The 17,026-nt window shown below is 39.4% G+C and overlaps 1 protein-coding gene across 2 annotated transcripts in view; it reads right to left on the bottom strand.

Annotated features, from left to right (window-relative positions):
• Positions 1-15,001, bottom strand: part of UNC5C (unc-5 netrin receptor C) — a 355,335-nt gene extending 340,334 nt beyond the window's left edge. For both annotated transcript variants that reach the window (XM_044224455.1, XM_044224456.1), the window contains exon 1: positions 14,547-15,001. In XM_044224455.1, coding sequence (XP_044080390.1) covers positions 14,547-14,670 — 124 coding nt within the window. In that variant the 5' untranslated portion in view covers positions 14,671-15,001. The remainder of the gene's footprint in view (positions 1-14,546) is intronic.
• Between the last annotated feature and the right edge of the window lie 2,025 nt (positions 15,002-17,026).

Below are 17,026 nucleotides of genomic sequence, written 5' to 3'. Positions count from 1 at the left end.
AATCCATTAGAAAAATACCTCATTAAAAGCAGCATTTAACATAATTAGTAAATGTCAGTCATAATATATATATTTAATAGTTTGGTATCTAATTACTTTCTCTTTTTGGCCTGTATTATAATAAGACCCTTGCACATGTAAAATCTTTGACCTTGCTCAGAAATTTGTTTAACAAATTTTGCTTCTACCTTAACATCAGTAAATGCTTTGGTGTGTACAATTTTCTGATATAAGTGAAGAAATTTAATTGTTTCTCTGCCTCCAGAAAGAATTTAAGTGTTAGCAAAAAGTAAAGAATTTGCTTTTTTTCTTCTCTTTCCTAGCCTTTTTATCTATATTTGTCTTTACAAATAAAGTTAATTATAGTGGAGGAAAATATGAACTGACTTTTTTCTTTGAAGTTTGTTTAATACTAGCTTTTTTTTTTAAGGTTTTATTTATTTATTTGGGAGAAAGAGAGGGCATGCTGTAGGCGGGGTGGAGGGAGAAGCAGAGGGAAAGGGACAAGGAGTCTCCACACTGAGTGCGAGGAGCCAGAGCCTGAGACAGGGCTCCCTCCCATGACCCTGAGATCTGAGCTGAAATCAAGAGTCCAGTGCCTAACCTATTGAGCCACCTAGGCACCTCCTGATACTAGTCTTAATAGAATATATTCTAGAGTCAGAATTTGGAACACACACACACAAAATACGCTAACTTGATTGTCCACAAAACTGAAACAAACGTGCTGACTTCCCAAAATTTTTTTACTTGTACCATTAAATTTTCATAACCAAGGATAAAAATGTGATTTTAAAATCTACCAATTTCTTGTAAGAATTTTACCTGCAACAAAGTATGTTTTCGTCCCTTCATCTGGCATTTTTCCACCGGATGAGTGCAATCCTCTCGTTCCTGTGATATATTTAATTATTTTCATAGCTGTGCCAAATGACAATCGTTGTATAGCATAGACCTATGTAATGAGAATGCGAGAGAAGCAGCAACAGCAATTGCTAATGCATATTAGATGCTTATCTGGTCCCAGGTGCTGTTCTTGGTTACTCACTGTTGGTAACTGTTCATCCTCACAACTCTACAGTGAAAATACTATTACTATTCTGATATTCTACTTGCAAATGTGGAGTGAAACTAAGAGATTTTTAACTTGGATGCAATTTTCAAGCTTTTTTTTTAAGTGTTGCAGTTTATTTCCCTTTACCACAAGATGGACTTAAAAGCTGCTATTAGTATTGCCCTAGCCCAGTTACCACATGAACACTCTTGGAAGTAGACATCCATATTTTTTCAATGAATTCGGATTAATTTCCTATGTCAGGAGATTACTGAGTCCACACATATGCATGGATTGAGTATGTTTAAGTCCCTGATAGTTAAGAAAAGGAAATGTAAAACTACAAAATGGAAAAAAGAGATAAAGCTGAAACCGTTCACCATTCTTTTTTTTTTTTTTCTTTAAAGATTTATTTTATTTTATTTTATCTTATTTTGACAGAGAGAGAGAGCACAAGCAGAGCGAGTGGCAGACAGAAGGGGAGGGAGAAGCAGGCTCCCTGCTAAGCAGAGAGCTTGACTAAGCCATCCAGGGGCCCCCACCATTCACCATTCTAAATAGTCATGATAATCACACTGAAGAATAGGCAACATCAAAGATTATTTTTTGAGATTTTATTTATTTATTTGAGAAAGAGAGAGAGAGCATGACCAGGGGGGAGGGCAGTGGGAAAGGGAGAAGCAGATTCCCCACTGAGCAGGGAGCCCTATATGGGACTGGATCCCAGAACCCTGGGATCATGACCTGAGCCCAAGGCAGACGCTTAACCGACTGAGCCATCCAAGCGCCCCAAAGATTATTTTTATTTTCTAAGCATAAATAAATTCAATTGAGCACCAAGTTATACTATTTATTACATACACTCAAAATGTTTTTAATGTAATTTTTCATGCCAAAAAAAAGATACATTTGTACAAATACCCAAGAAAGCAATGGTGCATTGACATTGAGGGATTGAAGGGTAATTTTTTTCTAAAATCGATCCCAAATTCTAATATAATAATTGTCCTATTTCAACCATCCAGAATCACCTTCTTTCCAACATAATTCAATTTCATAATACTGGTTCACAGATGTGTACAAACTTTTTGTGTGGCCAAGTATCCTGATATTCTTTATCATCTTGCAACAGAATTAAGTTTTATGCAATAGCAAAAGAAAAATGTATGGAAAATTGTCACTTTTAGCAGATGTAATCTGAAAAAAATAAAGTGGGTTTAGAATTAAAAGCCAAAGCCCATTGGTTGAAATGAGGCACATTTCCATTTGTTATTAATGTTTGAGTTACACACTAAAAATGAGATTAGTCATCAAGGCCCTCATGAAGTATGGTAGTAAATGGGATTTTGGTTAGTCATTTAATTGCATAAGCTCTGCCCATGTAACCTCCAATTCTTTCAAAACAAGCATTTACAATGGCTAGAACAGAATTAAAACAGTTAACAACACCAAAAAAATACTTCCTGATTTTATTAAGAAATGCTTGCATGAAAATCTGAATCAAAAGGAGATCCCTGCCACCTCATTGGGATTAAATAATAGTTCTTCTCTTCCTTTTTTGTCTTTTCATTTGTTTCTTTTCTTTTCATTGTCAAGCAATGCAGGTTTATGTGAGGTTGTTTTTTTTTTTTAAATCATATAAAAATTGACATTAAAAAATAAGAAAATAAATGATGTCTCAGGTTTGACTAAATTTATAAATAAATATCTTGGGGTAGACTTAAATTTATGAATAAATTCTCAAATTTAGAAATGAATTGATAAATAATTCTGCATGCTTAAAAGCGTGATGAGAGTCCAAATGGCCATGTGAAAATATACGCAAAGTTTATGCCCAAATGATTGAAGTTATAAGCTTTAGCAGGGCTCCCCACTGTTGCCTTGTACAGCGTTTCACTAATGGTCTGATAATGGGGGGTCGGCATGGAGGTTCTTGTAATACTTTTATCCTTGTGTAAGCACGACAGCCACTGATAATTACTGCCCTGTTCTCAGCTCACACACGAGATTACTAAGTAACCCTCACATTTTGTTTCCACAATGGCCTATAGTTACAGAATGCTGTCTTTGAGAATTCTTTAAGACTCTTGGATTCTAATATAATTTGTAGTAAAACACCTTATCTTTCAGATGATTAAATGGAGATTAGAAAATATCCAAAAGATGGGGAAGAAAGGAGAGGGGAGGGTATAAAACGAACATTTTAATTTTTTATTTCATTGCAGGAAACATCATATTGCTTTTAAAAATAGTACCATAGTCATTATCTTAAAATATTAACATATATGAAATTATACCTCTGTTTTCACTTTCTCCCTTGTTCTCTTTTCTCAGTCACCTTGTGTTCCCCCTCATTTACACACATTTACCCTCATTTACCCTCATTTACTCCTCCTCATTTACCCTCATTTACACACATCCCAGGGCCTTCCTGTTGTTTCAAAGTGCACTGGCAAACTAAACATTGAGGCTTACAGAAGAAAAAAAAAAAATCACATCACTTAAAATGAGTATCTCAAAGCAGTGCACGTTATTATGTGCTTCGAAGGAAACAACTCTTTCAGGATGTCAGCTTAAGCTTCTCCATATGATTTTTCTCAGACTTCCTTTTAAAACCATCACTGCCATTTATTATCTTCTTGTTATGTAGACTGTTACTTTTGTTTCATCACAAATCTTTGCCTGTTTATTAGCAGCCCTGCCACTACGATCAGATGGCATTTGTTTTACTTAATGTATGTAGTTTTAGAGAAAAATTATAGAACTGCTCTTACTGCATTATATGAAAAAATTCCAATGTACATTTAGCTGACACGGCATCAGCTGCTATTTAAACTGGGCTTAGCTAATGGACTTTTAATGTCAGAGGGGTTACGCGCAGTTACTGGCTATTAGCAGAAATGGCTCCTTTCTAGAAAAAAATCACTTTTCCTCAAGTGTGTTGTTTGAACATTCCTTTCCCTAATTTAGTGACTGTCACTGAATGCAAAACAAACTCAAGGACTCTGGAATGGGCTGTTATCTTTAAGACCCTCTTTTTAACCTTGCAATTCAGCATTAAACAGGCAACCACCCTTATTAGCATTTAGGCTTGTAATCACAAAATTTTGTGAGGCACTATTATTTATTTTGCCATTCTTAACAGAGTCCTACACATTTTGTTAGGAGAACCCCATATCATCCAAGAATGTATGACACGTATGATAAGAGAACATACATGACAGTATTCTGAACACTAGCATTTCTTTGCACCTTTTAAAATTCTCGTTCAGAAACGCCAAGTGATGTGACAATGTAAGGCAAGAATTAATATGATACATACTAATATGTATACATAATTAATGTTAATTAATTAATATGATACACATCATACAAGAATTATATGATACATCACATATTGATGTATCATATAAATATTTATATATTAACCTGCATTTAACACAATTTTGAACATAAGCAAGGAAGTATATTACTCCTCTATCTGGAATGAAATTCTGAATCTTCTTTCATTAGTAATAACCTTTTCCCCTCCTCAGTTAACTTTGTATTTTTGTTTGTTTAAATAAAGCTTTCAATGGATGTGATAGAGATACAGGATCTAAGGGAGTCCAATAAAACCAAATATTCTGCAGTCTGGAAACATAACTCCACACTTGATTAAGAAATTGAAACAAATCATCACAGAATTCAGGGAAGAACCACACAACTGACCTCTCCTTCCATCAGGGCCCAAAAGAGATCACATCAGGCAGGGTGTTTACCAGGGAAATCTTTCTTCCAGAGAGTACCTGGTGAGGGACTCATGCATGTGATTGAAGATTTTGCCTCTCCACGCATGGAAGTTATTCTCCCTTGGCCAACAAATTATAGTCGACCAAGTAGGAAACAACAAGAATTTCTCCACATGTTGAAATAAGCCAGTAAAAGTGGGGGGGGGGGTCCCTTAGTTTCTCTCACATGGAAGATAAAACTTGTTTCTATAGATAAGCCATTTTGCCAAGGGACAGAGGTGTCTCTACTGGTGTCATATTATGCAAATGACTTAGCACCTGGAGGAGAGCGAGGCACTTTTTGCAGAAAAGTAGAGTATAATTTTTCAGTTAGAAAGCAGTGATGAAACCTGCTTCCTCTTTCAATAACTACCTTTATTAATTTGTTTTACAAGTAAGTTTTATTTTCATTTTTTGATAGGTGTTCTTTGTTTTCTAAGTATGTTGCCAAGGTGCTTCGAAAAAACTCTCCTAAAGCAAAAATAGTTACACACAAGCACGCACACACAGGCATAATTTGTGCCAGCATATATATGCTCCCAGGGAATTATGAACTATATTTGTCTATTCCTTGTAAGTCTTCATTTCATTAAGACTCTGCCTGGAAATACCCCATAGGAAATAATTCTATAGTTATTTAATTCAATAAAAAATGACATGTACCTTTCATGTTATCATCATTTCTAATAAATCCAATAAACTGATTACTCCCACTCCTACTGGGAAAATATTATCTATTGTTAAAACTTTTCCTAGCCATCCTTTTTATTTTTTTATTATGTTATAGTAAATAAACTATAGGTCTCTTCACTGTGGTCCTTCTAATTCTACATAAATATATGCATGTGTATGTAAATCTAAACAAAAATAAATATTTTGATCAATATATAGAGGTCAAGATATAAAGACATCGATGATTCTTTCATAAAGATAAAATTCCATTTAGGCAATATTTCTGTTGAAGAACTGTCCTTAAGAACACCTACATAAACTGGTTGATGGACATTAAGGAGGGCACATGATGTAATGAGCCCTGGGTGTTACATAAGACTGAAGACACTGACCTCTACCTCTGAAAGTAATAATACATTATATGTTAATTAATTGAATTTAAATTAAAAAACCCACCTACATAATTCTAAAAATGCGACTGGATTTCTTATGTACATGAGATTTAAACTACGATGTTCATATTCTTATTAATGACAATATTTAACAGAGTAGTTCAGGAAATGAGAGTGCATTTTATAATGACCACTGGAGGATTAATTATATATTCTATTACTAGTGAAATAGACTCAGACACCATATATCAGGATCCCACTAATTAAGTCTAGATTTCTCAAACAAGCACATCCTGTTCAAACAGGTCCAAATAAAATCCAAACATAATTTTTTTCAAGTATACACCTTTTAAGTACTTTCCAAGTTCTTCTGCTGTGTAAACTTAAATTGGTGCAGACCAACACTCTTATTTAGATAAAAGTTGCAAGTCAGAGAGCTTGTTGAATAATATTATGATGAAATGCTGATCTGAGGTCTCTATTCTGGATACCAAAAATAATAAATCATTTGAACATGCCTGTTTTTCCTCAGCTTCTGAGAGCAGTTACTGAAATGGGCTTCTGTTTTCCACCAAGCTGCATGCTTGGTTGGTGATGGCTGTGGCAGCCTGGGAGGGAAATGTTTTAGGCTCTTCCAAACCTTGAAAGTGATCCCTAATACATTTTTAAAGCTTATATTCTTTCGTCATCTTATGAAGATCCAGAGGAAGAAGGAAAAGTTGCTAAAGAAAACGACAGGCATAATTACTGTTTTATTTAGGATGACTTCAAGATTGCTGCTTGCTGAACTTGAGCATTTCCACTGGGTGGCTACAATGTGTATATTTGGCAAATTCTTTATTCAGGAGAAGAGAAAATATATCATTTTCCCCTTATCAAAAGTGAAATTTAAATGTCAACATATTTCACACAGACATAATTCTCAAAGTGAAATGACCATTATTTACTCTATCTTCCCAATCATAAAGTTTCTGTTGTGTTGGTAATTTGGTTATTTGCCTGGTTTGGGTCAGATATAATACAGGACTCTGGAAATAACATCTAATAAAACAGCAGAGCTTTTTTCACTGATGATGATTTTCAGTTCCTGCAAAAGTTAGAGAGTACCACTTGCTAAAGAGAGTACTCTTTGATCTGGTTGTAGAAAGGACTTTTTTAGATTCCTGAAATCTAGAAAGATAGGAGCATGATTTAAAATATGCAATTTGATTACAAGGAGCAAACTTGCAAATTCAGAGATTAGAATTATTCAAAATTGCTCTCTTTACTTTTACACATAAATGTAATTCATTATGCTTATAAGTATAAGTGGCTATCATCACACCACACACCTTATCACGTTGCACAAAGCTTCCATGGTCTAACAGAATACACATTATGAATTAATTTAAAGTGATTACATTTCTATGCAAACAGCTTACTTTGTTTCTATGCTACTCTTTTATAATTTATACACACTAATATTCTTGGAGTTTTAGAAACACCTGTATTTCCATTCATGAACATATCTGCCCTTATAACTGGGCTGCAAAAGTATTTTGATACAAGTATCTTGAAACAGGCACTGATATGCCAGTGCTAATCCGTTTTTGTTGTTGTTGTTGCTGTTGTTGAAAAGGAATGCTTATATATAAAGGTTTTCTTCTGAACAGGAAAACAAAACAAAACAAACAAACAAAAACAAACAAAAAACAGAAAAGACCAAAAATATAGTTGAGTTCAAGCAGTTCATGATTAAATAATCAATTAAGACATTGACTAAAACTGAGAGATGTAAGCATTCATCAATAAACTTGTTAAATGTGCTGAGGGAGTTTCCGTTGTTTAATCTCCTTAGTTGGAAGAGAAGAGAATACATGTTTATCTACATGAACCATTTTTATGGCTTTCATAATTGCTGAGAGATGAAACTAGCCACAGGACCCAAATGACAATAATTAATGAAGATAAAAGTCCTATCTTCACAAATTTTAAAATAAATAAGGTTGGTTGCTGTGGCATTAAATTTGATTAGTCAATATCATCTGTTAACGTGATTATTTTGAGCCTCCATATTTAGAAAGAGAACTCTAACACCGCATACCAATATAATGAAGTCTCACCTGGTTCCCCTCCCTCTCACATTCCTCTACCGGGCTACATGGAGATAGGGTTTGTTATTTAATTAAAAGAGGGTATTCCCCAAACATTGGAGTTTTCAGATATTAGACTTCACTTTTGCCACACAAAGCATTTTTGCTCTCTGCTAATAAAAAGTATAATGACATTAAGGACAATTATCTGCGTATTTGGCACTTTCAAAGCTATAGCTCGTTTTCCAAATTATAACTTCGATTTAATCGATGTTACCATAACTTTAACACTAAAAACTCCACGTAAAAAGCTAGATATGTTTTTGGTACCTCGAAAATGTGGAAATATTCTTTGTGTATTTCAATACCTCATTATATAATCCCAAAGTAGCAACTTTTGTGGAGGCAGGAACGCTCAAGACGAGAAAACACATTACAACTTAAACACAAACTCTTCTTTAAAACCTGATATTATAGAACAGTATTTTCTAACATTTTGCTTCTGAAGAATCAAAATATTGTCAACATAATATATGTATCAGGTTTTCATGAAAAGGCAAAAATTCTTCTGAGAGCTCTAATCAGGTAGAGAGAATAAAAAGTTTACTATCTCTGGTCTTGTTAGCTCATAAAACTATTATCATAAAATCTTTTATTAAAATCTCCATAAATGTGGAGAAGACAAATATTTAAAATAAGAAAAACTATAAATTTTTCAATTATTGGATTTATTTTTAAGATCTAGAAAAAAGGAGACAGTAGTATTTTAGTATTGCTCAAGGCAAACTTACTCCACTTTAAAAAAGTCACATAAAAAATAGCACTGAGTTTCAATGAGTCTCGTTCTAGTTTAAATATCCTTGGACTAAGCAATACTGGGACAATACCCAAGGTCTCAGTTTCATGTAGCCCTCCTCCACGAATACATAAGCAATACCAAATCCAAAAAGAATGTGAAATCAATGAAAAGTGCATAAATACCTTTCAGAAGTTAGGATAACAAAGAAAGCAAGTGAGAAAACTGGGCATCTGTGAGAGTAGAACAAGCAATCAAAAATTAAAGCCAGAATGAAAATACTGTAAGAAAAAGATCTGTCTTAACTCTAAGTAACATAAAATACTCCACAAATCCCTAGTGTTATCATACAAGTTAGCTAGAAAACAACATTCCCACTGATCATGAACCAAAATAGAAATAACTATTAAACAACAAGAACCAATTAAATGTGAAAGTGTCAAAATATGTTATCTAGATTATCCACGTTGTTCTAAATTATGATACTAAAACTCTTTATTGCAAATTTAATTCAAATATATGAAAAGTCCTGGTGAATCTGCTTTGCCTTCAAATCCACCTATTTTTCTATGTTTCTCCATGTTGTTTCAACATGCCATTCACAATTATGTTCTTTAGACAATACATCTTTGCCATTTTTTTAAAGGAAAACTAATGACATTTACATAAAGGGTTATTTTTCCTTAAAATTTTACCTGAAAGCCTGGCACTTGGCATGTCCCACCCCCCTCAAAAAAGGTTATGGATTTACGGAAAGTTTCCTTTCAATACTCATTGTAAAGATAGAAAGTCAAGGGTAGAGCTTGCAGCCAGGACTTAACCAGCAGTGACTCAACATGGCATTTTTAGAACTGGCATTAGGTTAATTTTCCCAGAGTGAGCAGAAAGGAAGAAATGGGGTTATGAAGGGAGAGAGCTTCCCCCAGACTGACTCTTCAGGGAACCATGCAGGTCACTGTCCAGGAGTTTGCAGTGATCTATTTCGGAACATCTCCTCAGATAGCTTCATTTGGTGCTTTTGGGGAAGGAGAGTCTGCAGTAATTCCCAGTCTGAGTTCATAGTTATTGACCTTTAGTTTCTTTAATTTCTAGATTCTTTGCCAGTGGTTTACAGAGTTAGAAGCCAAAGAATAATGTTTACTTCCTATGGGCCAGGTATGGCCGTAAACATTTTACATGTATTCATTCAATCATAACAGGACTGAAAGGATGTATTATCTTCACTTTACCTCTGTGGAAACTGAGGCACAAATGAAGCTTAATAACTCACCCATGGCCACACAATTAGGAGATGGCAGAAGCAAGATCAGGAGACACTGATAAATACTTAGCCAATGAGCAGAATGGGCACATACCGCAACGACCTTTAGCTTGTGCCTCCTCAAAGTCAGAGCAAATATACATTAAATTTAATTAAGATTTAATGTAAGTTAGACAGTTGCAGTGCAAATTTGGCATTGGAACACCCCACTTCAAATCAAATTGCCATCCTTAAGTTCTTCAGTGTAGAAATTCTGGAAACCCCACCACCATTCCCAATAGAACCTTAACCTGACCTATGTTCACTATCTTTAATACCTGAATCCAGAAAGTACTATACCTATGCTGATTGTCATTTTTCAGAAAGTGAGTTATAATTATATGCTTCTACGTCTGTCTTCCATGAGGGCTGAAACTGCCCCTTTTAACTTTGTGTCCCTGACAAATAGCACACAGACTGAGACATAATAAGTGCATGGCAATTGCTTGTTTAGAATTTTACTTCTAATATCATACACTATCCAGATGAGCTAATGGGTTTCTAATCTGTGGGGAATGTGAACAGGTTTGTTTTTAACTGCCACAAATGCAAAAGCCAAAAAAAAAAAAAAAGGTAGATTAAAAATCACAAGGCAAGGACTCTAGCTCAATCCCCACTCCCACTCCTCTCCCTTATTATCTTCCTGAAGTGGTTGCAGCCTGTAATTTTAATGTTTCTTCTGAGAGTGACTCCCTCTGCTGCTCCAGCAAAGCCATGACCTAAATCAGAAAAGTGCTAAATGCAGTTCAGGCCTAATAGAGCACACCCTGGCTGTTGGCACTAATTGGAGAAAGTAGCATACATTAGAAAAACAGTTATTTTTAAGTCTCAACAATAATTCTAAATAAGCTAGGAGGGCTTGCTTTGGGAGAGCTCATGCCTCCTTTATGTCTTTGGGGAGGTTGTTTAAAAAAGATCAGTATGAATTCTGATCAGGACATCCAGGTCCCAGACTAAAATGGGATAGTCTAAGAACTTGCATTGCTGAATGCTGAATCCTCACTATCCAGAGTACAGAAGACTAAGGAATCAGTGCATGTTAACAATCCAATAGTTCTTCCTTCTTTTCAAGTATTTCAAAAGTTTGTCCTTCTTAAGGCCTTTTAAGCATTCCTTAAGCTAGATTACATGGAATTATTTTTTCTAAACAAAAGGAAACTAACCTACTTTTCCTGACTGCAAATGCCAAATGTGATTTTATGAATTTACTCTGCTCCTAAAATGGAGAAAGTATGTGATGTAATGAAATTCAGTTATCCTTCATGCCAACTGTCTATTTGTACCACAGCAATATGCACAAATGCGTGAAAGTAATTTGACTCTTTTGTAGGATGTATACTATTTGTTTAAAAAATACATTATACATTAACTTATGGTAGTAGCAAATAGTCCCAATATGACTAGGGTTTTCACTAATTTTCTCTTCTGATTCGGTGATGTTAACACTCAGAACACTAGTTGGTGCTAGATAAGCAGAATATCAATGCTGTGTAATCCAGAAATGAAAGCATTTCTAAAACAGGAGGTACTAACTCTGAGGCACACTGATCAAATACTCTCTGTCTCTTTCTCTCTCTCTTTACCTAGTAAAATCTTTCATTCTTAGAAGTCAGAAGCAACACTATTTTTTTTTCCCCCGGAGCTAGGAGTTTCAGGCAATACTGAATAAAACAATTAATGCATAGCCAGAAAGGAGAAAGTTGTTGCCTAAAGCCTGGAGAATCTCCCAAGGACCTGAATAAAATGACTGCTGTCTTCATTTAAACTACAGTTACAAAATATAGTACACTCACAAATAAGACCTATTATGCTTCTTTTTTCATCTTAAACATCTGTTGTTTTTTTGGCTACTTCTGAAGACACATATTTTCTAAATCTGCTAATTTTTCTAGTACTTCTCTAACAACAGAATAAATAAATCTCATCCATTTGTCAAGTACTCAAATTAACTTTCTCATCTTAATTGCATATGTAGTTCCATTCATAAAAATAGTTCATTTCCATCTTTAAATGTTCAACACTTGGAAATCATACCTTGAGAGAGCAATAGTATCTTTGGTTTCCCTAGTGTTCTAGTTTAAAGAGAGAGGAGAAAGGAGAAGAAATTTAAAGGAAAAGGAGGTCTGAATGCCAGACTGATATAAAAGTGTGATTCTGATAAGAAAGTGTGTTAGTGGTTCAGTAGTAAACAGGCCAGAAAATGGGTTAGAGTGATGGTGATAGGGGCTGAGTTTGGTGCTTTTTACATTTTTAATACCTAACAGGCAACACCGGAAGAGCTGGTGTCCTGAATCATGGAGACTAACAAAGATAAAAGTGGTAGTATAGTGTCTTTCAAGACTACAAGATTCAAACATAGTTTATTCTTCAGCAACTGAAATAACTAAACAAACGATTTGGAGAGGAACACCACTGAAATGCACATACCCTACAGGATGCATTTTATTTTTCCATTTAAGATCAGAGGAGCAGGTTCAATCCCCAATATTTGGACTGCCTGGTGTATAAGAAAAGTGCAAGTGGCACAGCTCGCTCACTCAGCCCTCAGCATCTTTTTCTTTTAATCTCTCCTCCCTTCTTTCAATATTAATCCACTTACAACCTCTTGTTTGATTGTCTTTATTGATTTTTTTTTTTTTCCCCTGACTCCAGTCTTTTTAACGTGGCTGTAAATAAGCTCTCGGCAAGAATCCTGTAGCTCCTGTTTGGCATCTTTGGGGACTTTAACTTGTCCTTTTCCCAAACAGTCCTATCACCGCCCAGTCCTCCCCTGACCCACCCCCACCTGAAGCCCACCCCAGGGCTGGGTCCTTTGTGTGCCCAGTAACGGTAGACGAATCCCACCGGGGCTCACGCGATTGATTTCACGACTATTCATCAGGTTGTTCGCTTAAACTTCCAAACAATTCTCTCTAAACACCCGTGGCTACTACTCAGAGAACTTCTTAGCAATTTCGAGAAATCTACAAGTGCATATGATCCTTTGCAAAATGGACAGATGAGTTCTGGAAGGACGCCTAAGAAAATCAGGGCAGAACCTCGGGGATGGGAGGCATCTGGTAAGAGAGGAAGGAAGGATTTATGAGCGTGGCTATTTAGCTAGGCAGCAGGAAAATTTACTCCCGAAGTAGCAATCGCTAATTCACAAAGCCTTGCTAATCACTTCCCCCCTCATTCGGACCACACTAGCTAACGCTCAGCGCTCCCCTCCACCTCCAATACCCTCTTTTCCTAGAGCCTTCGCAGATCGGAGGGAATGCAGTCGGGTACCTCCAGAGTGTCCGAGCAACGCCTGGGGAGTTCGAGGCCATCGCCGCACCTCCTCTGCTCTCCAAATTTGGAAAGAAGTGTAACCGAGATGATGGGATCCCTGAATTACCTCCGAATGCTGCGTAAGCTTCCTTCACCCCCCGCCCTATGAAAAACGGCTGCTTCCCCTAAGCCAGCGACACCACAGAACTGGTCGAAAATACCGAGGTGGACCAAAAGGTTGGGGGCCCAGGTGACCCGAAATAGACCCCAGAGGGGGCAGCGTTGGCTCTTTCCTGTCCTTCTCCCTTCCGCTCAGCTTCCTGGGCTCAGAAGACTGAAAGCAGCCGTTGCCACTTCAAACTCGGAGGACAAGAAGGCAGTCAGTCCCCGTGCTTCCCCTCGCTCCTTATCTGTCCTCAACTCCGGACCGCTCCTCTCCACACCCCTGTTTTGCCCACGGCCCCGGTCACTTATTTTAAAGCTCAGACGCGTTAAATTAAAATGTCAGAGTTACCAACTGGCCCATTACGCGGGGGAGTTTCGTATTTGGTTTGAACAACCAGTCCGTTTCCCCAGAGCTCTGGGGTTTTAAGTTTCTCAGTGGCTTACTGGGGGGAAGACTCGGAAAGGGTAAGAGTGTGGAGGCGTGCACACCGCGGGGCCTGCCGCAGGCTGGGTGGCGGGTCCGGGTGGGCTGTGCATCTCCACAGCGCCCCAAGCAGCAGAGTGGCACCGGCGCTGGTGGGTCCTCGGCAGTAATGGACACATTTCCTTAGCTGAGAGCCCTTCGGCGTCTAACGTGCTCAGAGACGCCCTGAAGATCCCGCAACCCCAGATGTGGCTCAGCGCGGGGAGCCTCTGCGTATCAGGGGGTACCTATGGTACGCCACACAGCCACCCGCACCGAGAGACTCTGCAAACCTCTGTGTGTACAATGCGCAACAACATGAGTGTGGAGCAGAAAAGTGCTAAAGACACCCAAGGCGCTCAGATGCCCAGAGACAGATGTCGGTCCACACCCCGTGCGTCCCTTGACCATCCGTGCCCATCTCAAAAGATGGATTAAAAATAACCACCAGAGCTTCTTGACTAGTTGGGAAAGTGGAACGTGAACTGATTTCCAGTTGAAAGCAACGAGGCGAATTAAGGAAGCCAGGAGAACTGGGGAGGAGGAGAGGAAGGAGGAGGGAAGAGAGAAGCGAAGGGAGGTGGCCGCGGAGCTTGGCGGACTCTCTTACCTTGAGCGGCCGAGCCGGTACCGCTGGCACTGAGGAGGGCCAGGGCAGGTAGCACGAGCATTTGCAACACGTATCCCAGTCCCAGTCCGCAGCGGGCCGCTGTCGCCCGTAGACCTTTCCTCATCGTCGACAGAGGTGTGCCGGGCGGAACCACACAGAGAGACGCGCCAACAGCGGAAAACCCCACTGGGAAGCCGCTGAATCCGTGCACCACGAAGCAGTCCGAAGAAATAAGGATAACCAAGAGCCACACTCCACTTTCTCGAAGGGCAGGAGCCAAAAGGGGGTGGAGAGGAGGTGCTGAGGAGGAGTTTGGCCGTCCCTCTTTCCCTGTGCCTTCTAACTGGCGGCTCGGTGAGCGGTTGCTCTGCCCCCACTTGGGAAGTCCGAGGAGGCGCAAGGCGGCCACCTCGCCGCTCCCCCCCAGCCACAGGAAGAGCCGCAGCTCCTCCGCGCGCCGAGCCTGGACTGCTCTCCTGGTCCCCTCTTCTGTGCGGAACACACACAGGCAAGGGGAGTGGGGGGGGGCGGTGAGGCGGCGGAGGGAGAGGAAGCGAGAAGTGGGAGGAGGTGGGAGCAGAGGGAGGGAGTTGGGCACAGTGGGGCTCTCTGGACTCCAATCTCAGTGTGCTCACGCCAGCGGAGAGACGTCCAGGCTGCCGCTGCTAGGTGGCCAAAAAGGGTCACCTCCTAGCGTTGGGGCGCACGGGTGCGCGGAGGCACCCGCGGTGGAGGCGTGGAGGGCGCAGCCCAACTCCGCTGGGGGGTAAGCGGCGGCGGGAGCGCGCCCGCCCGCGTTATGTAAGCAAGGATTGGAGGGAGATGCGCGCCCAGCGCCGGAGGTGGAGACGGGCTGTTGGTTTACCAGCGGAAGCCTGGGCGAGAGAAACCTGAGGGCAGAAGCGGCTGCGGAGAGTGGGAGCGCGCCTGCCTCCCGCGGTGCGCCAGACTCGGACTCCAAGAGCGCAGCGGGCGCGCCCCGAGCCTCTTGGCTGAATCCACTGGAGCTCAGCCTGCCGCCTGCCAGCTTCTCCACGGCGCCAGCAAAGCCTGAGCCAGACTCCCCAGGACTGGACTCGCTCTACGACTTGGGGTCTTGCGATTGATTAAACTGGGTGCGGACTCGAGATGAAGTCCGGCGTGGTGGGGATGAAGGCAAGAAGCTTTTGCAGTGTCCCCAACCCGCTGCAATCTTGGGATTGTCAGCGCCGCTCAAACTGCTCTGTGTTCTGGGTGCGCATGACTTCTCCCTCCTCGGTAGTGGAACAGAAACTAAAAGCTAAAGGAAAACTCATTCTTCAAAAGAGCTTTATTTGCGTGCATGCTGGTGGCTGGCAATGTTGAGTATGTAAAGGGTGGTGAGATGATACCTGGTAAGGGAACTCCCAGAAACAATGCACAACAAAAACAAAATTTGTAGACATTCATTTAAAGTGACGGTAGAATCTGTGACATGCTTTCCAAATTCCTAACAGTGTAAGTAGGAACTCAAACTGCCAAGAATTTTTTACGTTTTTTGTTTTTTGGGGTTTTTTTTGTTTGTTTGTTTTTTTAAAGGAAAGCATACTTAGTCTGAGTGGCTAGGTTGTGGATCTCTGTTGTAATGATGAGGCGGAATGTAAGAATGGGTGGATAAAATGACAGTCTAGACAAAAGGAAAAGTGGATGGATTAAAAAGGTCGATACACATTGGCAGTCCAACATTCTGGGAAGAAGAAAACCACTTCCTGAGATTAGTACATTTCTAAATTAATAATAATAATAATAATAAATAATGTACCAGGGAAATTTTAAGCTCTTGGTGCCAAAGGGACAATGTCAAACACACACACGCGCGGGAGGCTTGTGATCTCACTCTCTTACCCCATACAGGTCAGGTACACTACATGTCTCAGTTTCTTCATCTGTGAAATATTTCACTAGATGGCTTTAAAGCTCTTTTCAGTGCTAGCAATCCACGATTCTGCCTTCCAAGCTCCATCTGAACCTCTAGCCAATAAGACCTATCTTGGATGAGTCTAGTAGATCTGAAAAGGTCATACTTGGCGAAGACATTGGCAAATCTGACCATTTCTTTTTCCTGTGGAGGTGCTGCCTGTCATGTTAAAGTCTCTTCTTTCCCTCTTCACTTTCCCTTACCCATATACAGATATAACAATCTTTTGGTAAAACTGTGGCTTCTGGCTCCAGACGGTCTGGGTTCAGGTCTCAGCATGTCTTATGACTAGCTGACAGATATTGAACAATAAAGCTAGGTGTCTCAGTTTCTTAATCTGTAAGACAGGTCTAGTACCAGTAATTATCTTATAGGACTCTGTAAGAAATGAGTTAAAGATGTGAGAAGTGCCTGACACAAAACTGTTTGCTGCTGTTCTTGTCATTGATGAGTTTCATCCTCTGCATGCTATCTAGACTAGTGCTGCTCAACAGAACTTTCTGCAATGAGGAACATGTTCATATGCTCTCCAAAATGGTAGTCA

The sequence above is a fragment of the Neovison vison genome, chromosome 11, assembly GCF_020171115.1.
Source record: "Neovison vison isolate M4711 chromosome 11, ASM_NN_V1, whole genome shotgun sequence".
Lineage (NCBI taxonomy): Eukaryota > Metazoa > Chordata > Mammalia > Carnivora > Mustelidae > Neogale > Neogale vison.
The sequence above is the reverse complement of the archived record's forward strand: the minus strand, read 5'-3'. Positions and strand labels throughout refer to the sequence as shown.